At 44.9% G+C, this 23,819-nt stretch overlaps 1 protein-coding gene across 1 annotated transcript; it reads left to right on the top strand.

Moving 5' to 3' along the window:
* Positions 1-224: 224 nt before the first annotated feature.
* Positions 225-15,018, top strand: FIGLA (folliculogenesis specific bHLH transcription factor). Its single transcript, XM_060117784.1, has 4 exons — positions 225-437; positions 3,285-3,437; positions 5,040-5,261; positions 14,983-15,018. Exons 1-4 carry the CDS (start codon positions 237-239, stop codon positions 15,016-15,018), a joined length of 612 nt encoding a protein of 203 aa, XP_059973767.1. The 5' UTR covers positions 225-236.
* The last annotated feature ends 8,801 nt before the right edge of the window (positions 15,019-23,819 follow it).

The raw sequence follows: 23,819 nt of genomic DNA, 5'->3' as shown, positions 1-23,819 counted from the left end.
GGTGACTCCAGTGTGCAGCCGATTTGCGAGCCAGCGCTGTAATCCAGGCTTCACGGAAATCACCTGTGGGGCTTGTTGAACCGAGCGTCCCGGAGCGGTTTCCCCAGAGCGGGCGGGGCAGGTACGCAGGCGCGCAGGGGGATGGGGGCAGGTGGCTGGGCCGCCGCCGACCCCGACCCCGCGTGGCCCCAGGTGCCCGCGAGGGAAGACCCGGCCTCCCGCCCTCGCGCGCCGCCATGGACGCCACGCCAGCGCTCCTGAGGGCCCCACCCGCCGAGGTGCTGGACGACGTGCTGCGGGAGCAGTTCGGGCCGTTGCCCCAGTTGGCCGCCGTCTGCCGCCTCAAGCGGCTGCCGTCGGGCGGCTACTCGTCCACGGAGGACCTGCAGTTGGTGCTGGAGCGGCGGCGCGTGGCCAACGCTAAGGAGCGCGAGCGGGTGAGCGCCGGCCCCGCGAGGTCCCTGCCCCGGGACCCGGCCGCCTTCTTCCCGGCTCCCCCCAGACCCGCCACCCATTTCGGACACCTTCGGGGGCCCGGGGCGCCCACTCCCCGCCCGGGGGCCTGGGGCGACTTCGGCCCCCCGAGGGCCGCTCGTGTTCGCCTCCACCCGCGCGGGGATGGCGCCTCACCTGCGATCCACCTGGACCGGTGCAGGAAGCGGGGGCCCCTGACCACTTCAGAAACGTCTCCCCCTGGCAGGCGCTTTGAACCCTCAGAGGCGGCAGTGCGCTTACGTCTCGCTACCTCCTGCGCTGGGTGGGTGCTTGGGGTCCCCGTTTGCCAGCGCTCTGCCTCCAAGCACAAATAGGGCGAGGCACAGGGAGCCTAATGGAAGTTATCCTTTTCCTTACTTTAAACAAATAATTTAAACAAAGCCTGGGTGTGCACCCGGACTCCCACTCAACCCCCTGGGAAAAAAGTGGGTCTTTCCCACTCTGGCGGGTACGCGGTTAATCACCCGCGAGGATGGTCCCTCGGGCGGAGTCAGAGCGCCATCTACTGGTAGCTTTTAGTATTTCTAACTAAACTCAGGCCCCAGACTTGTGAGATTCCGTCTCCTTTCCGCCCTTTGCAGTCTTTGGGTTGGGCTGCTGCAGAGGCTACCGAGGGAGGGAAGGGCGAGCGCTGGAAGAGGGTGCGCGCACATTCCGGCCTGGGACTTGAGGAGGAAGTTCTGCTGGGGGCTGTTCCTGCACACTCCTGGGCCCTTTAGAAACGTAGCCCCAGTCAATCAACTCGGAGCTTTGTTTGGGTACGGGTGTGAGGAGAAAGGACCAAGCAGGTGTAGAAGACTTAAGGGAAAGTTGGGAGCCCTTTATGATAACCCTGTGATCTGATGTGTTGATGTGGCTCTCAAACGAGATTCTGATCCAATATTTTGCATTTTAAGTTGGGCTTTCCCCACCTGGAAGGAATTGCTTTCTGCAGAGAATGGGTCCTGGTGTTACCCACTATTTTAAAACTAATGACCTTAGTCTTCTTTATAATGATGAAATTAGTACACCTGGAAGACAGAGAAATGACTAAATAGGGAACAGAAACACTCACAATGCAAATATAACTACCATGAACTATCATTCTTGTGTATATCCTCCTAGTCTTTTTTCTACTTATATTTGTGCGTATTCATAATCTTACAAAATTGCTATGATTTAGTACATATCTTTGTATTTTTTTCACTTAACATTATCAAAAGCATTTCCTCATATTCTAAGCAGAGCAGCTTTTGACTGCATAGTCCAACATATAAATGGACCGTTACTTATTCAGTCTCCTAGTGTTGGGCATATATGCTTTTTTGCAGCTTTTTTTTTTTTTTTTTTTTTTTGCGGTATGCGGGCCTCTCACTGTTGTGGCCTCCCCCGTTGCGGAGCACAGGCTCCGGACGCGCAGGCTCCGGACGCGCAGGCTCAGCGGCCATGGCTCACGGGCCCAGCCGCTCCGCGGCATATGGGATCCTCCCAGACCGGGGCACGAACCCGTATCCCCTGCATCGGCAGGCGGACTCTCAACCACTTGCGCCACCAGGGAGGCCCTTTTGCAGCTTTTTACTGGTACATAGATCTATGCCCATGTCTGATAATTGCTTTAGAGCAAAACAGTAGAAGTGGAATTACTGGGATATAAACAACCTTGTGACTTTTGATACAAGTTGCCCAATTGCTTTCTAGAAAAGTTTATTAATTTTTTTCCCCTTTTGCAGGCTATAGGACTGTTCCCTTTTTCTATCACCAATGCTGGGTATGATAATCAAAACAAAAATGTTAGCAGCTTGGTACATGAAAAATGGTATCTAATTTCTGTTTTAATTTGTAGTTCTTTGATTATTAAAGTTTAATATTTTCATAAGTTTATTGAAACTTATGACCAATAAACTTATGAAATACATTCACCGTATTCTGCTGTGAATGGGCTGACTATGTCCTTTGCCCACTCTGATGTGGGGTAGGAGGGAGCTCTCAATATAAGTGAGTGAGTATATTGGCTTCATGGTGTAGTGGGAGCCGGTTCTTCGGTTTTTTGAGGGTCTGTGTCCTCCGGTGGGGGGGGTTGATCATCAGAATTCTAGGCCTTCAGAGCCAAGGAATTAGATGCTGGAGATGAAGGAAAAAAGGCTCTTCATTCTACTTTTCAAGTCTTGCCAATGTGCAGACTCTCCGGACTCTATATCATCAACTCCTCTGGGAAAGAGGTTGAAGAGTTGCTGGCACAGTACTTGAATAGACGAGTGTTTGTACAGTTTATTCATTATCGTTAGTACAACTTATTGAAGACTTTCTGTGTGCCAGGAGGAAGTGTTTGGTGTGTAATTATGTCACTTAATCACCACAAAAAAAGCTACACCACGACAAGGGGAGTATTTTCCACTTTGCAGGTAAACAGACCAAGGCCTGGCGATATGAGGTCTCCTACACAGTTTTGTAAAGCTAAATGTTAGAGTTGGGTTTTAAATCTTGATGTACTGACTCAGAGCTTTTAACCACTACCCAGCCCGCCTCTACCTTGCAGTGGGGATGCTCTCAGAGGAAGAGAAGGAGGTCAGTGTGGACCTAGACACGCCTCCCAGCCCATCCATCCCTGCTGCCAGGTTCATGCCACTCCCTCTCCCCTTGCCAGGAAGTGTACTGCCAGCGGAGCAGTGGCCCTTCGGCACGTGCCTGCCTGGATTCCCCACCCAGACAAGAGAGCTGTGGAAACGAGCCCTCACAACCGCCTTCCGTGGTTTGGGGAGATGCCTTACAAGTTAGCTTCCTGTGTGTCACTGTGCCTTTTTGCTTTCCAGATAAAAAATCTCAACCGTGGTTTTGCCAAACTGAAGACGCTGGTGCCATTTCTTCCCCAAAGCAGGAAGCCTAGCAAAGTTGATATCCTCAAAGGTGCAACTGAATACATACAAGTTCTCAGTGATGTTTTGGAAGGAGCCAAAGACTCTGAGGTAAAGGTTTAAGAAGTTAGAACAATGATACCCACCATTTATTGAGCCCTTTCTAGGTGCCAGGCAATTTATGTGTCCGTTCTAGTTAGTTTATACAGTCCTTTGACCTATTTACGATCCTGGTTTTACTGAAGAAGAAGCCAAAATACAGGTAAAGTCCACACAGCTAAGAAATGTCAGAACTGGAGTCTGAATCCAGGTCTGTGCAAGCTCTGGAGCCAAGTTCCTGACCATCTGTATCCTTACCTCCTGCTGCTGTCCAGGGCATCTAGCTCCGAACTGCTTAGCCTTTAATGGGACTTTGACAGCAGGGGCATGAGAGGAGTTTCCTTAAACCCTCTCTATGGCAGTGCTTTCCTTAAGCAGGATGCACATCAGGCAGGACACAGAAAGGAAGAGGGATGTCCCTTGGGAGAGGCCCTCCCTGAGGGGCAACCCTGCCGGAGAGCTCATTGATTTCCTGGCGATGCTGATTTCATGGGGCTTTGTGACCATCCAGTGGGACGACACAGGTGGACCTGCTTTGTAAACTGTGAGGCACCATAATGTCACCACCATTATTGGGGCACATAGCTCAGGGGTGTCCATTAGGCAGTGGAAGGTGTGGGCTGGTTTCATGGACTCATTCTATGGAGAGGCAAATGTAGAAGGCTTGAAAATGGGTTAGTCGTCAGAGGAGGTAAACTAAGAGAGGAAAGGCCTTGGAAATGAGTGCTAAAGGAGGAGCCATCAGAGAGGGGCAGGTGGAGAAGCAAGATGGGGTCCTACAACCAGGGAGGGAACATCTTGGGAATCCGAGCATGGGAAGTCATTTGAGAAACTGCAGGGGGGCCAGGAAGACAACCAGAAGCAGCACGTGAGGTGTGGGCCAGGAGTGGGCTGGAAGTCACCTTGCTGTGCGTTGAGGGTATGTGGTTGGTAAATGTCTGAAATCCAAGCAGAGGGAAGTGGCACACTTCACGTTCATTCAACTTGGAAGTCTGAGCCTGGAAAGAAGAATCAAAAGGATGGAAGAAGAACAGTTGTTAGATCAATGAAGGCCTTTTCTAATCAGCTATGTGATCCTGTTTAGGGACAAAAGAGGAAAGAGAGTAGAGAGAAGAGAGACGTATTCATTCTAGGAACTTAGGGCAGAAATAGCCAAGTGTATAATGGTACTTTTTAGTTTCTTCCTCTTGTCTGCTAGTCCTACTTACGTGACTACTGGGAGGATACATTTTGCAGTGGTGGGAATGGATTGTTCTATTGGCCAAACTAGATGGCTGGGTTGTGGCATGGTCGTAATACCTGGACAGGTGCAGGTGGCTGCCTTAGTTTTTCCTTGCATGTGAATTGTCTAACAGAAGTGCTTTGTTTTGTGCTGCATTCATTATAAAATATAGAATCTGTCCCATGCTATAATCTTTTTAATGCAGTTGCCAATCACACAACATTTTAAGGTTATAGTAGAACAAAATACAGTCTGTTGAGCAATGATTTTCTTTCCATAATAAGCATTGCCCTCATTACTTAAATAAAATTTCGTACATTAGAACTTTGAAATATGTTGATTTAAATCTTTAAAATCTGTCATACTGTTTGACAACTAAATATGGTTTCTAGAAACAAGACCCAGATCATCAGAACTATAGCAACAATACTTCTGAACCACATATGTCCTTGGCTAGAGAGCTATCGAGAAATATACCACATGCCGGTTGTGCTGTGGGCTTGAAGAATGAGGAGGAAGGGTCCTGGACAGATGGCGGCAATGGTGAGTCGGCACACACTTGTCGCCAGGGGGCGATGTCTACAATGGGAGTTATCTCTCCAGCCAGGAGTCTGGTAAAGTGTTTCTTCTTAGATAGATAGTCACGTTGATGTCCAAAAACTCATAATGCGTCCCTTGGGCATGAGGCATTTTCCATGTTAAAACATGATTGAAACAAGATCATTGTGTGAAAGCACCTAGGTGGGGAGGTGAGTTTGCTAGTTTGAAAGGTCTGTTATTATGTTCCCAAATTAATCGGAAAGCTGCTCAAGGGGAAGGCAACTCCTGCAGAATCACCCAATGGGGACCTAAGCTTAATTTTTTACGACCCTAATTAATACATCAAAAGGTTTTCCGGATTCTGAGGTCTCCAGAAAAAGAAATAAGTAGCTTGCCCTCCATAAAGCTGCATGGTGATCCCATGTACACACACGCTCACTCACACACATGCGCACTCACACACGCACATTTGTTTTTAAGTTGGCCTTGTTGGAAGACAGAGTTTTCTAAGTAATAACAAAGGAGTTTATTGTAACATTATCACTTATTACCTTGCCAAACTAAGGAAGCCATTGGATGGAGCAGCCTGCTTCTCCAAGTCTAGAAAGTGGACGTTTTGCTCTTGCTGTGTCTCAGTGTTACACAAACAAGACCCCTAGTTCTATCCTACAACACGATTGCTACTGAAACAAGAAAGGCTTGCAGGAGTCTGGAACTAAGCAAGTTGCTTAGTGTGGTATAAGGAACAGTGGGGGCCGTGGAGTAACAAATGATGGGTGGTGGTGGGAGGCGGTTTAGAAGAGCAGTTGAGTGCAGGCTCTGGAGACAGAATGCTGACGATCAAACCCTGGTTTTACCACTTGTTTGCTGTGTGAGTGAGCTACTGAAATTTTCCAACCGTCAGCTTCCCCATCTGTAGAATGGGAATGATAATTGTACCTACATAAGGTAACTGTGAGGTTCAAATGACATCATGTCAGCAGAGTGTCTAGCATAGTACCTGGCATGTCAGTGTTCACTTGGACTTTATTAAGTCTGCTTGCCACACCATGAGCAATCAGTATTTTTTTTAACATCTTTATTGGAGTATAATTGCTTTACAATTGTGTCTTTCTGCTTTATAGCAAAGTGAACCAGCTCTACATATATCCCTCTTCCCTCTTGCGTCTCCCTCCCTCCCACCCTCCCTACCCCACCCCTCTAGGTGGTCACAAAGCACCGAGCTGATCTCCCTGTGCTATGCGGCTGCTTCCCACTAGCTATCTGTTTTACATTTGGTAGTGTATATATGTCCATGCCACTCTCTCACTTCATCCCAGCTTACGCTTCCCCCTCCCTGTGTCCTCAAGTCCATTCTCTAGCAGGTCTGCGTCTTTATTCCCGTTCTGCCCCTAGGTTCTTCATGACCTTTTTTTTTTTTAGATCCCATGTATATGTGTTAGCATACGGTTCTTGTTTTTCTCTTTCTGAAGCAATCAGTATTGATTGGTGAGCAATCAATAATGGGCCCCAGGCATTGTCATTCTGTTTGCAACAGGTGGTCTGGGTTTTCTCACTTGGCTCTTACCAATGCTCCACTGTGGTTTGAGGTCTTACAGGCTCTCTGCTGACTGGCTGGCCTCGCTTCTGATTTGATTACTGTTTTCTAAGGATCCCACTTGTGCACTTGCTCAGTCTAGATCTTCCAGTTCTGGCCACTTGAGATTTAAAACTTCCCTCTCCAGTCAGCTCTTAGGATACAGAATTCCTATTGCTATTACATGAGCTGACAGGGAATGACTGAGAACAAAGAGTGAAACTGAAAAGGAAAAGAGTGAACTGAACCTTGAACCTGACTGTCTAAGTTAGTAATGGTAATGCTTCCCCAAACGTGGTTTTAGTGTGTTAGATATTAAGGCAAGAATCTTGCTTGCATTTAATCCTCACTGATCCCTATCAGGTAGGCATCACCATGTCATTCTCACAGTGAGGTCCTTCCAGCCAGTCCCCTTGGGCCTGGTACAGAGCAGGCCTGTGCCAGCATCAAGGATGTACACTGGAAGTCCTGCTTTTCCAAGGATAATTGATCATTGAATTTACCAACTTATGGTAAATTGATTTAAAGTGGGGACTATCATTTTCTAGCAGGAAACAGGAAAGTTCTGGCTGAAAATTTTTTAAAAAGGGAACACAACACTCAATTTTTAGTCTTTTAGCTAACCACGTCTAAGGTGTTAATTGGAAGAGTGTGCTAATTCTTAGAATGAACAGAGAGTCACGTATTTAAGATTTTTTATGTATGTGTATAACTTCTGTCAAGTGTGACTTCCAAGGCCTGAATGTAAAGAGTGCCAGTTTTTGCAGAAGGATTTTAGGATTTCATCAGTTTTGTCAGGGGTTTCTCATTCTTTGACATTCAGATCATTCATTTAAAAAATTAGAAACATTTATTCTGAAAAAAATCAACTTAAGAAAAGTTTCAGGTATAGTACAAAGAACTTTTTCCCTGACCCATTTGAGAGTAATTTGCCAACCTGATGGCCATCACCCCTAATGACTTCAGCGTGCATTTCCTTCAAATGGGAAATGGGGACGTTCACCTGTATGACCACAGAGCAGCCATTAAATCAGGAGATTATGTGGCATTACAGTTATGTAATCCTCAGGCCCCATTCAAGTATCACCAACAGTCTTGAAATGTCCTTTCTAGCAAAAGGACCCAGCTAAGAATCATGCGTTGCATTTAGTTGTCCCTTCCCTTTTGCCTCCTTTTACCTGGAAAAATTCCTTGGTCTTTAGGTAATTTTTATGACCTGGACACATCTGAAGATTACAGGCCAGTTGTTTTGTAGAATGTTTCTTGATTCAGGCTTGTCTATTTCCTCCTGATTAGATTCAGATATGCATCTTTGGCAGCAATATGGAAGTGATGCGGTTTTCTACTCATTGCACCCTATCAAAGGGGGGCAGATTTTGATTTGTCCCATTACTAAGGATATTCACTTTGATCATGTGCTTAACGTAGTGACTTCCAGGCCTTTCCACTTTAAAGTGAGCCCTTTTCTTTGTAATTAGCCTGTATTTTGTGCGAAGGTGCTTTGAAATTATCTAGATATCTCATTATTCATCAAACATTCTATTTTTTTTCTTAAAGTGATATCTATTGTTTTATTTTTTAAATATTTATTTATTTATTTATTTGGCTGGGCCTGGTCTTAGTTGCGGCATGGGGGATCTTTTAGTTGTGCCATATGGGATCTAGTTCCCTGAACAGGGATTGAACCCAGGTCCCCTGCATTGAGAGTGCAGAGTCTTAGCCACTGGACCACCAGGGAAGCCCAATCAAATGTTAAACTTTTTATTTTGTGACAGAGAAGTCCCATATTACCTTTAACTCAGTTTCCCCCCATGGCTGCATCTTATGTAACTATAGTACAATATCAAAACCAGAAAGTCGATATTGGTTCTATGTGTGTATAGTTCCATGTCATTTTTTTTTTTCTTCGGTACGCAGGCCTCTCACTGTTGTGGCCTCTCCTGTTGCAGAGCACAGGCTCCGGATGAGAGGGCTCAGCAGCCATGGCTCACGGGCCTAGCCGCTCCGCGGCCTGTGGGATCCTCCCGGACCGGGGCACGAACCTGTGTCCCCTGCATCGGCAGGCGGACTCCCAACCACTGTGCCACCAGGGAAGCCCTCCATGTCATTTTATTGCATGTGTAGTTTTGTGGAACCATCACCATAAAGCTGTCCCACATGCTACCCTTTATAGTCACACCCACCCACTGCCCCTACTCCTCCACTCTCCCTAACCCCTGCAACCACTAATCTGGTCTCTATCTCTCTGATTTATAATTTTGAGAATTTTGTATAAGTGGAATCATACAGTGCATAACCTTTAGAGACTGGCCTTTTTAAACTCAGCACAATGTGCTTTATTTATTTGTTTGTTTGTTTATTTATTTATTACAATGTGCTTTAAATCATCCAAGTTATTGTATCAGTAGTCTGTTCTGCCTTTTTATTGGTGAGTATTAGTTCATGGGATGGATGTGCCACAGTTTAATTATTATTGTAGAACATTTTGGTTGTTTCTATATTCATTTTTTAATACTGTAGACATGTGGTTTTCCATTCAGTGGATTATTACATCATCATATAATATCATGACTTATTTTGTTACTCACACTGTCCTCATTGTGGCCAGTGACAGCCCTTGTAAGTGGGCTGCCTTTCCACTCGAATGTCACCATCATTCTTTGATCACTTCCTTTCTGACAGAAGATGGTCCAAGCTCGAGCATCTTGTACTTTTCCAGCCTTGGAGTCACTTTCATCAAGGACATCCAGTGGGTAACTCACCTCCCATCTCCGTACCATCTCCTCCCTGCATGGCTGTTCTCCTTACCCTTCTTGGGCTTTAATACCTGTAGTTGGTTTGTTAGAGCTGCCATAACAAAGTACACAGACTGAGTGGCTTAAACAGCAGAAATTTATTTCTCACAGTTCTGGAGGCTGGAAGTCTAACATCAGGGTGTTGGCAAGTTTGGTTTCTTCTGAGGCCTCTCTCCTTGGCTTGCAGATGGCCTTTCCTGGGTGTGTGCTTGCCCTGGTGTCTCTCCTCTATGGGTCCAAATTTCCTCCTCTTATAAGGACACCAGTCAGATTGGATTAGGGCCCACCCTAATGGCCTCATTTTAACTTAATCACCTCTTTAAGGGTCCTAACTCCAAATACAGTCATGGGTACTGGGGGTTAGGACTTCCATATGCATTTTGGGGACCACAGTTCAGCCCATAACAGCACCCATGACAGGCTGCCCCTCCATGATAACCCTCTCTAGGATGGATCAAGGTAAAGGGGCCAAGGAAACAAAGCTCAGACTGGTCTCTATTTGCCAAACAATCGTCATAAGGGCTCATTCCCATTTATTTGAAGGGCAACTGCATAGGGTTTTAGGATCTGCCCAGATACCCTAACTGGAGACCTGGGGACAGCCGATGTGGCTCACTGGACTGAAATGCTCATATACAGAGGGGCTCAGGATTTGGGAGGCAGGTCCCCTCCAGCTTCAGTTTGCAGGAATGGCACCCTTCTTCCTGCTCTTGGAGAGGATCTCTGAGGAGTGGAATCTGGTGGTGGTAGAGATGGGCATTTGGAGGGACTTGGGGGTGTGGTCAGAAAAGGCTGTGCAAGATCAACAACATTCCTGAGAGGCAAAATCCCCAGTGAAGCACATAAGAATCTGCTGACGGCAGGAGGGGAGATGAACTGCTCGGGCCAGAGCAGCTTCACTTGGGGACTGAATGAGCAAATAAGTGTGTGCGTGGATGGAGAGGACGTGGGCCACCCACGCATCTGGCCTCGGTAGGGATAGGGATTAATGTCAAGGTCCAGGGAGGCTTGTTTAAAATTGGACTTTCAAGGTGTCGGATTTTGTTCTTTTGGGATTAGACATTACTGGGTGGCACGATGTTCACTAACCCACCATTGTTTATTCCTTCTATTTGTCACCTGTGGCTATGGCTTGGGCATTTCACAACATGCAAGGCTCTGAATTTTGCTCAGAGTTGCCTGTAATCCTATAGAGACTGTGTCCCTGGACAAAGACCACCCTCAGTGTTGAAGTGAGATGCCAATTGTGCTGGGGTCAGAGAAGCTCTGGAAAGGGTTATATGCATGAATGTAAGTGCCTATTATGGGACCTGGACGTGCCGCCATTATACACTTCTAAATTTTGGCCTGTCATAGGAGCATTCCTTGGAAAAAGTTTCTGAGAGAAGGAAGACTGGTGGGTGGTAGATTTCCTCGATCCCTCCTCTTCAGGTGTGGTCATCTGTGTGTGAAATTAACCACTGGGGACATTTCTTCTAATAGTAATTTAAGCTCTGAAATGAGGTGGTCTGACTAGTTGGGATGAATTTATTAGCATCCTGAGAAAGCCCTGAAGCATCTATGTTCTGTCTTCTATCTCACGTTTCCTCCAGGTAGTGGCTATGTGTGATAGCAAAAATTCCACTATAGTAGAGTGTGTGTGTGTGTGTGTGTGTGTGTGTGAGACGGGGCCGGGGGTAGGTCTAGGCTTTTCCTCGGGAAGCACTTTTATCTGCCCCAGTATTTACTTGTGGCCTAGTGGGCATATTCTGATGAGTTTAGCCAGCAAGTTTTAAAAAATTGAACTTCCCTTTTGATGGGGTAGGTGCTCTTTGGTTTGTCAGTCCCCGCCCCCTCTTACTGCATCTCCAGTGTAGGCATTTAATTTTGCAGTACTGGACCAAGGGCACTGGGCACAGAGGGAAGGCTGCACGAGTGGTTGCATTTGGCTCTGGGACGTTATTGTTTTCTAAACTTCAGGGGTTTAGGGGTTGGTGCTCTGATTATATGAATGCAGGTCATTCTGTCTGGAACTTTGGTAAGGTGAGATGTGGTGCATGCAGGACAGGATCCATCTAACTTTGGAGTAATGCCACCTCTGGTGGAGTGTTCCTCTGGCTACAGCTACTTAGGAAGAGATCCAATCAGCACCCAAGGAAGACTCTTAAGGCCCAATCTGATCAAGTAAGAAGAAAATGTTACAGGGAAGACAAATCCTTATTTCTTTGTGAAAATAAGAGAGGGAGATTTCTTTTGTCGTAACTCAGATTTTTCTATAGGGACAGAAGATTGAATCAATCATGGAAGTGGGTTATTGTCTGTGTGTATGCATGTGAGTGTGTGTGACGTGAAGCTTGGTGTGTTTGAGGAGATCTCTATGTAGTCTGTGCTCCTGGGTCTGTCAGTGAGCTGAGCATCATTTGAGAAAGCCAGTAATTTCCATTTGTCTGACACATAATGGTTCTGGTGATTAAATAAATTGGAGTTAGTTCTCATCTATTCTTGTGGACTTTTTGAGGGATTATTTATATGAGTTTTATGAAAGATCCATCTCATTGGTCCCTTATGAACAAGGAAGAGAATGGCAAGAATTGGATGGAAGGATCTCTCAAAGACCCTTCTCTGAGAGGGTCCTTAGAGGCAGGACTTCTCTGATGTGCTGTGGGACCTGCCTGGAGACAGACAGCTCCTTTGGGTCAGCAGAAAACCACCAAATGCTCAGACCACATAAGCCTGCCCCTGAGGGAGGTCAGTGTATCCTCCCACTCGCCACCTTCTCCCCTGTTCTAATTCCAGGGCTATCCAGAGCAGGTCAGGGATAAAATGTACACCAAAGACAGAGTATTAAAGGTAGATCTTTCAGTGGGAGAGCAAAGGGATTAGAAATACAACTCAATTATTTTTCAGAACTCTTCTGGTCCTCTTTGGATTACTCTCTTCCTTTTTGGAAGGTTTTTTCCTCCAGGAGTTGTCCTTCCAGTACCTCTGGTGTAGAAGACAGGCCTGGGGCACCTGCCTCACTGGGGTTGCTCTGAGGTGAGAGGCACCGAGGGCCAAGGTCCCCCTGCATCATGCTATTTGGGCCAGGTCCCCAGGAGAGGAGACAGACCACATGAGGCTTTGTGGCCAAAGCCCTGCTCAGAATGAGCTTCATTTGCTGTAAGATCATCTGTATGGCTTTCCCTCCAGACAGGAGGCAGTGAGGCTGTAGCCACAAGGCTGGGTTCTGATCTCCGGGTCCTGGCTGGACTTTCACACACTGAAGCAGTATTAACAATGAGAGCACAGTTTAGATGGGAAGAAATGCCACTTTACTTTCTACACTGTTCTCCACTTGTTCTTATGATGCAGATGGTGGGAGAACTCTTTATCTTGCCCCGTTAAGGCCTATCTTCTTTGAGTAAAGCCAAGTCAGTTCAGCGTTCAGAATGTTCCCTGTGGGGGCTCCTTTGCCTCCTAAGTGATCTCCCTCCTCCCTCCGCCTCTCCTCTGGTACCGTGAGGAGTGTGTACACTCCAGAGGCTCTGGTGGGAGCCTCGTGTGTTGCCCCACCTTTGGCCCAGCTAGTTCTCTGGCCCCCGATCTTGGGTGTGCTTGAGCTGACATCTGCTGTGGGTGTCCATGGCCCCTCTGTGGCTTCTCTTGTCTAAGCCACACCATTCAGAACCCAGGCCTCTTCTCGTATCCCTAGCCTTCCCGCCCCAGATGAGCTATACGGCTGTCCTCAGGCCCATGTCCCTAAAGACGTCCCTCAGCCAGCGCTCACCAACTCCTCTGAGAGACTATATCCCGAGAAGTGGGTACTGATCCTTGCTTTGCTCAGATTCTACTTTGCCTTTCTTGGCTTCTGTTACCTTTGGAACTCTCCCCCATCCCCTGGTCAAGGCCAGGATGACACGGTATAGGACCCTTCCCAGGGGTCAGGCAGCTTCTACACACTGGTCCACCCTCTCTGAGTAACCACTTCCTGCTGTTTCAATCTCATCTCCATCTCGGTGGTGGTAGGCTTTCCGCTGTCATATCTTGCCTCCTCCCTCCACTGTGAGCACCCCATGAGCAGCCATCTGAGCTCTGCCCACCAGAGCTCTCCCTTTCAACAAAGTTGGCCTCTTTCAAATGAGAGTCTTGCTTTTCAGACTGTTGTTAAGCTTGGAAATGAACTCTGAGGACTTCTGGTCGGTATCTATCCATCCCTTCCCTCCCCATCACTCTACCCCCCAGCCTTGACTCAGTGGATGGAGGGAAGGGAACACTGGATAGTATGTCAGATTATCCAGCTACACAACCAACTGCAGGAGTACACCCACCTTATTAAAGTTGCTGAACTGCAGGCTGGGTGTCTATTCGCCCTTCTTCTTGGACCTTCAACTCCTTGACTTAGATGAGGCCAAAGTTTTTAAGTGCACTGTGAGAATAAGACAACATCAATAAACTTCAAGTTTTTGTATTCCGATACTTAAATATTACAATCCTGGAATTTCCCAGCTAACTTAAAGAAACTAAGACAACAATCTGTAATACACTGGACTATAGGCTGATAAGATGAAATTATCCTTTAACCTTCTAGGTAAACACAGCAATACATGAATTGTCTTCTAGGTTTAGAACATTCTGTTTGTGTAAAAAGTTTAAAAAATTTGAAATCTTCTAAAGCTAAATTTGAACTCAAAAAAAGAAAGCTTGATGACATGTATTATGGAAAGACTTGTTCAAGATCAGAAAAAATAGATATTGATACTTATTTTGTGCCAGGCACTATTCCTGGCAGTTTATACGTAATAACCTATTTAATTTTCATAACTGTCCTGTGACGTACAAACAATTATGTCCATTTTACATGTCAGGAAACTAAAGAATGAAGTTAAGTAACTGGCCCAACATCCAGTTCGTGGACAAAGGGTTGGGCATGGGAGATGTGGGGAAATAGTGTTAAACCTTTTAATGGTCTTTCATTCTAACAAAGCTCACCATTGAAATGTAAATGAGTGGACTCGGAAGTAAATAAATGTTTTTTAAAGCTAAATTAAAGCATTTGATTGTAGTATATCATATTAATATACATCCGGGTTTCAATTTCTGAAGTGTCTGACCATGATTTGAGTGACTTTATTTTTTTAACTCATGGATTGAAGTTTAGATTTCAGAAAATTGAGAAGCTCAGGGTGATCTTACCATCTTAAAAAAGCCACAGATGGAAATCTACTAATATGCTGGCAAAATTTTTTCCTATACAACTGAATTAAGAAATTATCATAAGGTATATAACATTGTATGTTGTTTTCTTATTCTATCATTGGTGTGTTTAGAGGTTATTATATAGTCTTTATAACAAGTTTTAATGGTTCATTAAATGGGACAATTTTCTAATTGTTGGACATTTGTTTTCAGTTTTTTGTTCTCAACCTGATGTGTTTAGCTCTTTTTTGTATTTCATTTTACTTTTAGGATAGGTTCCCAGAAGTAGAACTGAGTCACAGGTAGGTACAATCTGTGACTTGGTGCCAATTTAAAAAAAAAAAAATTATTTACTTATTTATTTATTTTTGGCTGCACTGGGTCTTTGTTGCTGCGCGCGGGCTTTCTCTAGTTGCAGCAAGCAGGGGCTACTCTTCGTTGCGGTGCACAGGATTCTCGTTGCGGTGGCTTCTCTTGTTGCGGAGCATGGGCTGTAGGCATGCGGGCTTCAGTTGTTGTGGCTCACGGGCTCTAGAGTGCAGCCTCAGTAGTTGTGGCACGCGGGCTCAGTAGCTGTGGCTTGTGGGCTCTAGAGCACAGGCTCAGTAGTTTTGGCGCACGGGCTTAGTTGCTCCACAGCATGTGGGATCTTCCCGGACCAGGGCTCGAACCCATTGTCCCCTGCATTGGCAGGCGGATTCTTAATCACTGCGCCACCAGGGAAGTCCCACTTGGTGCCAATTTATAATACTACCAGCTATGTAAGAGTGCCAAGTCCTTCATATCCTTGCCAACAATGAGATCTATTAAAATGATAGAATTGTAATGGGCAAAAAATGGTATCTTTAAATTTAAACATCTTTGATTACTAATTAATTTTTTGTTTGTTTTTAAACTGTTAGCCATTTACAATGGGCTCTCTTCTGTTTCAGGTTCCCTCAAGTATGAAAAGTGAAAAGGCTGGCCCAGGGCTATCTTCTACAGACAAATAAATGCAGTCTTGAAAGTTTTAGAGTCTCTTTAAAAAAAAGTTGTCATAATTCAAAGTTTAACAATTACCCTTTAAATGGCCTTGCCTGTCACAAATTTACTTGACTCTACTTTCTCAATTTCATGCACCCAGCTAGGGCCATATGGCACCTTCGTGCAAGCTCAAGCAGCTTGAGCACAGAGACAGTCATCGTTATAATGACTGCTCACAAAGACCTAGCACTTAATAAGTGGGCCTCTTCTCCATACTTTACATATGTTAATTTGTTCTCATAACAGTCCTGCAAGATAGGCACAACGATCCTTGCTTTACAAGTGGAGAAACTGAGGCATAGAAAGTGTGTAGTCCACTTAGGCTGCCATAACCTAGACCACAGACTCGGTGGCTTAACAGAAACTTCTCACAGTTCTGGAAGCTGGGAAGTCCAAGATCAAGGTCTGAAGGGTTTAGTTTGCTTTTCCTGGCTTGCCAACAGCTGCCTTCTCTCTGTGTCCTCACATGGTGGAGAGAGGGAGCAAACTCTGGTCTCTCTTCCTCTTCTTGTAAGAACACCAATCCTATTGGATTAAGGCCCCACCCTTATGACTTCATTTAACCTTAATGACCTCCTAAAAGCCCTATCGTTCAATACAGTCACAGTGAGGGCTTCAGTGCATGAATTTTGGGGGAACACAGTTCAGTCCATAGCATTCCACCCCTTACTCCCCAAATTCATGCCCTTATCACATGCAAAATACATTCATTCCATTCAAACAGCCCCAAAAGTCTTACCTCATTCCAGCATCAACCCTAAAGTCCAAAGTCTCATCTAAATATCATCTAAATCACTTTTGGGTAATACTCAAGGTATGATTCATCCTGAGGCAAGATTCCTCTCCAGCTGTGAACCTGTGAAACCAGATAAGTTATGTGCTTTCAAACCATAGTGGTGAACAGGCATAGGATAGACATTCCCATTCCAAAAGGGAGAAATTGGAAGAAAGTGGTGATGGGTCCCAAGCAAGCCCTGAACTTAGCAAGGCAAATTCCATTATATTTTAAGGTTTCAGAATACTCCTATTTGGCTCAGTGTCCCACCTTCCAGGTCCACTGGGATGGCAGCATAATCCCACACAGCTCTCTGCAGTGGCCCTGCCCTCTGAAACTAACAGGAAACAGACTTGCCCCCTGGGCCTGCAGTCAGAGTGGCAGCCCAGATGCTCTCTGAATCGCCTGTGGATCATTCTTCCCTTTCCTTGAAGAACAGTGCATGTTTGCCACTGAATAGCTCTGTGGTCTTGTCCTGACAACCTTCCTTCATTCTGTTCTGCTTTATCTTTCCCCTTTAGTTCAAATTGAGAGTGCCTTTGCTGCTCTTAATCCCGTCTCTCTTCCTGGCCTCTGTTGAGATAACTGATTAAGTCTATGAGTTGCACCCGTGATCTCTTTATCAAACGGTTGTTCAGCCACACCCTTAGTGCTCTCTTCAGAGCAAGCTTTCTCACCTTTTGCAATATAGATAGGCTGAGAATTTTCTAAATTTCTAAGTTCTGGTTCCTTTTTGTTTAACAATTCTTCCTTTAATTAGCTCTCACCTCTTGCATTTTGCTGTAAGCAGTAAGGAGGACCCAGGGTGCACCTTCAGTATTTTGCCTAAAAGTCTCCTCTGCTAAATATCCAAGGTCATTACTTTCAAGTTCTACCTTTGACAAAACACTAACACACAATTTAGCCAAGTTCTTTGCCACTTTATAAAAAGGATTGCCTTGCCTCTGGAGTCTGGGGCCTCTCCACACCAATCGTGTGTGTTGCCTCCATGCCCTGTGTGTTTCTTCCCTCATGTGGGTGGGGTTACCATTGCTGGTGGCCTCATTTTAATCAGTGATAATGAAACTGAGCAGGACCCTGTTGGGTTCCTGGGCACGGAAGCCTTTCCGTGTTCCCCATTTCTTGTAGGGAACAGACTCCAGCCTCCAGGACCTTCCCTGAGTTCCAAAGGGCAGATTCAGTTGGTCATCCAGGAAGGGAGGGGATGCAGAGACAGGGGAGGAGCAGCTAAGAAACAATAGTGCAGCCTTGGGGCAGGGTCCTGGTTCCACCTCAAGGGATACACACAACAATATCTTTAAACTCTTTATAGAATTAAAACCCAACAAATGGAAGATGTCAGCATTCTTCATACCAGAGAAGACCACCTGAGGCCAGATCAAAGGAACCAGAGAAGCTCATCAAGAAGATTACCTGAGACCAGATTAGAGGAGTGCAGGCCTTTCACATACCCTAATCTTGTCAGCAACCCCACCCTTGAACTATTGCTATAAAACTCCTCACTAAATCCTCCTGGGTTGGTACACATAGTTTTGGAGGGGCACGAGTCCACTGTGTCCCCCTTTGCCTGGCAAAGCAATAAAGCTATTATTTTCTACTTCATGCAAAACTCTGCCACTGAGATTTGACTCGGCACCAGTGCACAGAGGCTGAGCTTTTGGCATCAATAATAAGACTGTAAGTACTTTCACTTGTTGTCCCATTCGGTCTCCATGACAACCCTGGGTGGTAGGAGACTATTTATTTTCTAGGGCTGCTGTAACAAAATACCACAGACTGGGGGGTTTGAACCACAGAAATTTATCTGAGATCAAGAGATGGAGGTCAGCAGGATTGTTTTCTTGATGCCTCTCTCCTTGGCTGTAGATGGCTGTCTTCTCCCTGTATCAGTCTGTATCCACATTTCCTCTTCTTAAAAAGGCAGCATCCTATTGGATTAAGACTTACTCACATGGACTAGTTTTTTAATCTCTTAATTGTCTTATTAATTTACCTCATTGTCTCTCTGAAGACCCTAACTCCAAATACAGTCAGTCATATTCTGAGGTACTAGGGGTTAGGATTTTAACATAGGAATTTGGGTTGGGGGGCTCAAGTCAGCCCATAACAGAGAGCAAACGCTGTTACCCTCACTTTACAGCTGGGCCCGGGGGTCGGAGTCTTTACTGAGGCCACACAGTCCATGGGACCAAGACTGGAGTCCCAGGCCCTGGACCCAAGTTTCATTCTCTTTCCACAGCACGCCTCAGCCATGGGGTTGGCTGACCTTTTACTTGCTGGGAGAGTGGTGTCTTCAGGAGATCTAGACTTAGAACTTACCATTGGTCTTGCTTTGAAAGCCCTGTCTTCCCTGCTCTCTCCTGTCTTAAATTTGATTTCCATAAATGAGGCCATAATTTATAGTTTATCTGGGAGGCAGTTCCAGGAAGTACCCATAGGGGAGTAGGAAAATGATATAGGGAAGAAGAGCCAGGCAATGAAAGATGCATGCTGAGGAGGTAATGCTGTGGGCAGCTGGGGCTCAGTCCTGCTGGGGCCTCCTGGGAAACTATGCACAACACGCCTCAGGGGGTCCTCCCCACACAGAGGAGGGAGCCGGGCTCTTTATCCACTAACTCCTGATGGTCATAGGTTGAGAGCCGATTCCCTGGGGTGTCAACTCCTCCGGCACCTCCAGCGTGCCCTGGGGAAGGCCGTTGATAAGAATGTCTGGCCCTGGAGAGTGCCAAGGCCCTGTGTTAGTTATCTATTGCTGAGCAAATTACCCCAAACTTTGCAACTTAAAACAACACATTTATTATATCACAGTTTCTGTGGGTCAGAAGTCATGCTTGGGCATGGCTTAGCTGGGTCCTCTGCTTCAAGGTCTCAAGGCAGAAATCAAGGTGTCAGTCTGGGCTCGGGTCTCAGCTGAAGGCTTGGCTGGGGAAGGATCTGCTTCCAAGCTTATGTGGTTGTCTGCAGAATTCATTTCCTCTAGGACTTCTGGACTGAAGGCCTCAGTTTCTAGTTGGTTTTTGGCCAGATATCACCCTCAGTTCCTTGCCACATAGATCTGTTAGACACTGCAGGTGTCTGTTACACCTGCTCTCCTTACAAGTTATTGGGGGCTAGAAACACTTTTTTGTCAAGAGACTTGGAGATTAGAAATAATTTTGCTGCCTAACAGAAAGTCTAATTTTATCTGGCTATTGGAGGCTAGCCAAATGTGATTTTCTGGGTCTGACATGGAGTCTCCTAAGCTCTTCTGTCCCTTGTCAAGGACCAGGCAGCTTGAGCTTTCTGCAAGTGAGAACTTTGAATTCTGATGATATTTGATGGAGCCAGCTAGTTCTAGTTCCTTCTGTTGGATTTCAAAGTGAATTTGGAATTGAGTGAGAACTTCTGGAACTTTAACTAAAATTCCATATAGGCTATTAATACGGAAATCAATACAGTGAAGTCTTGTTTCCCACCTGACATTTGAATAATTCCTAAAGTCACAGAATAGCACAACTCTTCCAAGCACTCATCATATTCAGATGGCATCTGGGGGAAGCTGGAGGGATTTTTTTTTTTTTTAAGAAGATTCTGTGATGGCTAGAAGAGCAAAATCAAAGCAGAATCAGTTTTTTCTTTTTTCTGGTGGGGGGAAAGGAGAGTGTATCAGCCTTATGGACTTTATCAGTGTCTTGTACTAGTTCTGCTTTATTTATTTATTTATTTATTTATTTATTTATTTATTTTTGGCTGTGTTGGGTCTTCGTTTCTGTGCGAGGGCTTTCTCTAGTTGTGGCAAGCGGGGGCCACTCTTCATCGCGGTGCGCGGGCCTCTCACTGTTGCGGCCTCTCTTGTTGAGGAGCACAGGCTCCAGACGCGCAGGCTCAGTAGTTGTGGCTCACGGGCCTAGTTGCTCCGCGGCATGTGGGATCTTCCCAGACCAGGGCTCGAACCCGTGTCCCCTGCATTAGCAGGCAGATTCTCAACCACTGCGCCACCAGGGAAGCCCAGTTCTGCTTTTTAAAGTCAATTTTTTTCCCCTCTGAGAGGACATGAGCAAGGTAGTAGTTAGAGCTCAGCTCTGGAGCCATGGTGCTTAAGTTTGCATCCTGGCTTGGCCACCCACTAGCTGTGCAACCTTGGGAGAGTTACCTAATCTCTCTGTGCCTCAGTCTCTTCATCTATTAAATAGGGTAATACTATTTCCACCCCATAGAGTTCCTGTGAGGATTAAATGAGTAAAATGCATGTAAAGCTCTCAGAACAATGGCAGGAGCCAAAAAGAGTTTGCTATTATTAGTCTGAGAAAGCTTACTAACAGCAGGAAGAGAAACTTTTGAGACACGGTGATGACCAAGGGGATTTATGAAACCTGCTATTTCTGGACTAAACAAGAATTCTCTATTCCTTTTTTGGGTTCTATTTCAGAAAAGGACCTACCATACCTGTGATTTCAGGGCTCCAGAGAAGGAATTTCCAACTTCCCACATAATATCACTCGGCACCAGTAGTGCACAGTTGCCTGAAGTGTCTCCAAAAACATATCATTTCCTGGTTCTGGCCAGACAGACCTTGGGTCCTGGTGGCTGAGCTAGTTGTAATTCGAGTGGGTTTTGACAGGAGAATGGGGAGAGGACTTATGGACTCTGATTCTGAAGATGAAGTGGGAATGGATGAGGAGCTCTGAGTGGGAAGGATGGGTAGAGACCAGGGGATGGAGGGCTGGGGGAGCTAGAGCAGAAAGACAAAATTTACTCTGGTGTCTGAAATGAAATGCCTGCCAGGTGTCCTAGGGTTGTTGTGGTGGGCATTTTCTCTTTTTCTGTGTCAGTAGTATCTTGCATACAGTGGCATTTCTTATATGTTAGTGTGCAAAGGAATCCCTAGGAATGCTTGTTAAAAATATGAGGTCCTGGGCACACCTCCAGGGATTCTGAAGCAACACTGTGGTAGGGTCCAGTGATTTTCATGGGACTATTGTACCCCAGGATCTCGAGGGAGCAGAAGGGCTATGATCTGGTTGGGGGTGGTGACCAGAGGATTTTCTGGAAGCTGTACTTGCCCTGTCATCACATTTAAAAAAATACATAGTGTAACACATACAGACTGAAAGTGAGGGGTTGGAAAAAGATATTCCACACAATAGGAAATCAAAAGAAAGCTGGATAGCAATTCTCATATCAGACAAAATAGACTTTAAAATAAAGATTATTACAAGAGACAAAGAAGGACACTACATAATGATCAAGGGATCAATCCAAGAAGAAGATATAACAATTGTAAATATTTATGCACCCAACAGAGGAGCACCTCAATACATAAGGCAAATGCTAACAGCCATAAAAGGGGAAATTGACAGTAACACAATCATAGTAGGGGACTTTAACACCCCACTTTCACCAATGGACTGATCATCCAAAGTGAAAATAAATAAGGAAACACAAGCTTTAAAAGGTACATTAAACAAGATGGACTTAATTGATATTTTTAGGACATTCCATCTAAAAACAACAGAATACACATACTTCTCAAGTGCTCATGGAACATTCTCCACGATACATATCTTGGGTCAAAATCAAGCCTTGGTAAATTTAAGAAAATTGAAATCATATCAAGTATCTTTTCCAACCACAATGCTATGAGACTAGATATCAATTACAGGAAAAAAATCTGTAAAATATACAAACACATGGAGGCTAAACAATACACTACTTAATAACCAAGAGATCACTGAAGAAATCAAAGAGGAAATCCAAAAATAATTAGAAACAAATGACAATGAAAACACAATGACCCAAAACCTATGGGATGCAGCAAAAGCAGTTAGTTCTAAGAGGGAAGTTTATAGCAATACAATCCTACCTCAAGAAACAAGAAACATCCCAAATAAACAACCCAACCTTACACCTAGCAATTAGAGAAAGAAGAACAACAACAAAAAAAACCCCAAAGTGAGCAGAAGGAAAGAAATCATAAAGCTCAGATCAGAAATAAATGAAAAAGAAAGGAAGGAAACGATAGCAAAGATCAATAAAACTAAAAGCTGGCTCTTTGAGAAGATAAACTAAATTGATAAACCATTATCCAGACTCATCAAGAAAAAAAGGGAGAAGTCTCAAATCAACAGAATTAGAAATGAAAAAGGAGAAGTAACAACTGACAATGCAGAAATACAAAGGATCATGAGAGATTACTACAAGCAACCATATGCCAATAAATTGGACAGCCTGGAAGAAATGGACAAATTCTTAGAAAAGCACAACCTTGCAAGCCTGAACCAGGAAGAAATAGAAAATACAAACAGACAAATCACAAGCACTGAAATTGAAATTGTGATTCAAAGTCTCCCAACAAACAAAAGCCCAGGACCAGATGGCTTCAAAGGCAAATTGTATCAAACATTTAGAGAAGAGGTAACACCTGTCCTTCTCAAACTCTTCCAAAATATAGCAGAGGGAGGAACACTCCCAAACTCATTCTATGAGGCCACCATCACCCTGATACCAAAACCAGACAAAGACGTCACAAAGAAAGAAGACTACAGGCCAATATCACTGATGAATATAGATGCAAAAATCCTCAACAAAATACTAGCAAACAGAACCCAACAGCACATTAAAAGGATCATATACCATGATCAAGGGGGGTTTATCCCAGGAATGCAAGGATTCTTCAATATATGCAAATCAATCAATGTGATACACCATATTAACAAATTGAAGGAGAAAAACCATATGACCATCTCAATAGATGCAGAGAAAGCTTTTGACAAAATTCAACACCCATTTGTGATAAACACACTCCAGAAAGTAGGCATAGAGGGAACTTTCCTCAACATAATAAAGGCCATATATGACAAACCCACAGCCAACATCATCCTCAATGAAAAAGTGAAACCATTTCCAGTAAGATCAGGAACAAGACAAGGTTCCCCACTCTCACCACTCTTATTCAACATAGTTTTGGAAGTTTTAGCCACAGCAATCAGAGAAGAAAAAGAAATAAAAGGAATCCAAATTGGAAAAGAAGAAGTAAAGCTGTCACTGTTTGCAGATGACATGATACTCTACATAGAGAATCCTAAAGATGCTACCAGAAAGCTACTAGAGCTAATCAATGAATCTGGTAAAGTAGCAGGATACAAAATTAATGCACAGAAATCTCTTGACTTCCTATACATTGATGAAAAATCTGAAAGTGAAATTAAGAAAACACTCCCAGTTACCACTGCAACAAAAAGAATAAAGTATCTAGGAATAAACCTACCTAAGGAGACAAAAGACCTGTATGCAGAAAACTATAAGACCCCAGTGAAAGAAATTAAAGATG

This window comes from Mesoplodon densirostris, chromosome 14, assembly GCF_025265405.1.
Source record: "Mesoplodon densirostris isolate mMesDen1 chromosome 14, mMesDen1 primary haplotype, whole genome shotgun sequence".
Lineage (NCBI taxonomy): Eukaryota > Metazoa > Chordata > Mammalia > Artiodactyla > Ziphiidae > Mesoplodon > Mesoplodon densirostris.
This window is presented reverse-complemented; position numbering and strand designations above follow the sequence as displayed.

Bases quoted from the DNA above. Each gene is read 5' to 3' on its own strand.
- FIGLA (XM_060117784.1), top strand. From the start codon at position 237: ATGGACGCCACGCCAGCGCTCCTGAGGGCCCCACCCGCCGAGGTGCTG. The intron at 438-3,284 runs GTGAGCGCCGGC...TTTGCTTTCCAG, and splicing joins ACGCTAAGGAGCGCGAGCGG to ATAAAAAATCTCAACCGTGG. The intron at 5,262-14,982 runs GTAAAGTGTTTC...TTTTACTTTTAG, and splicing joins TCTCTCCAGCCAGGAGTCTG to GATAGGTTCCCAGAAGTAGA.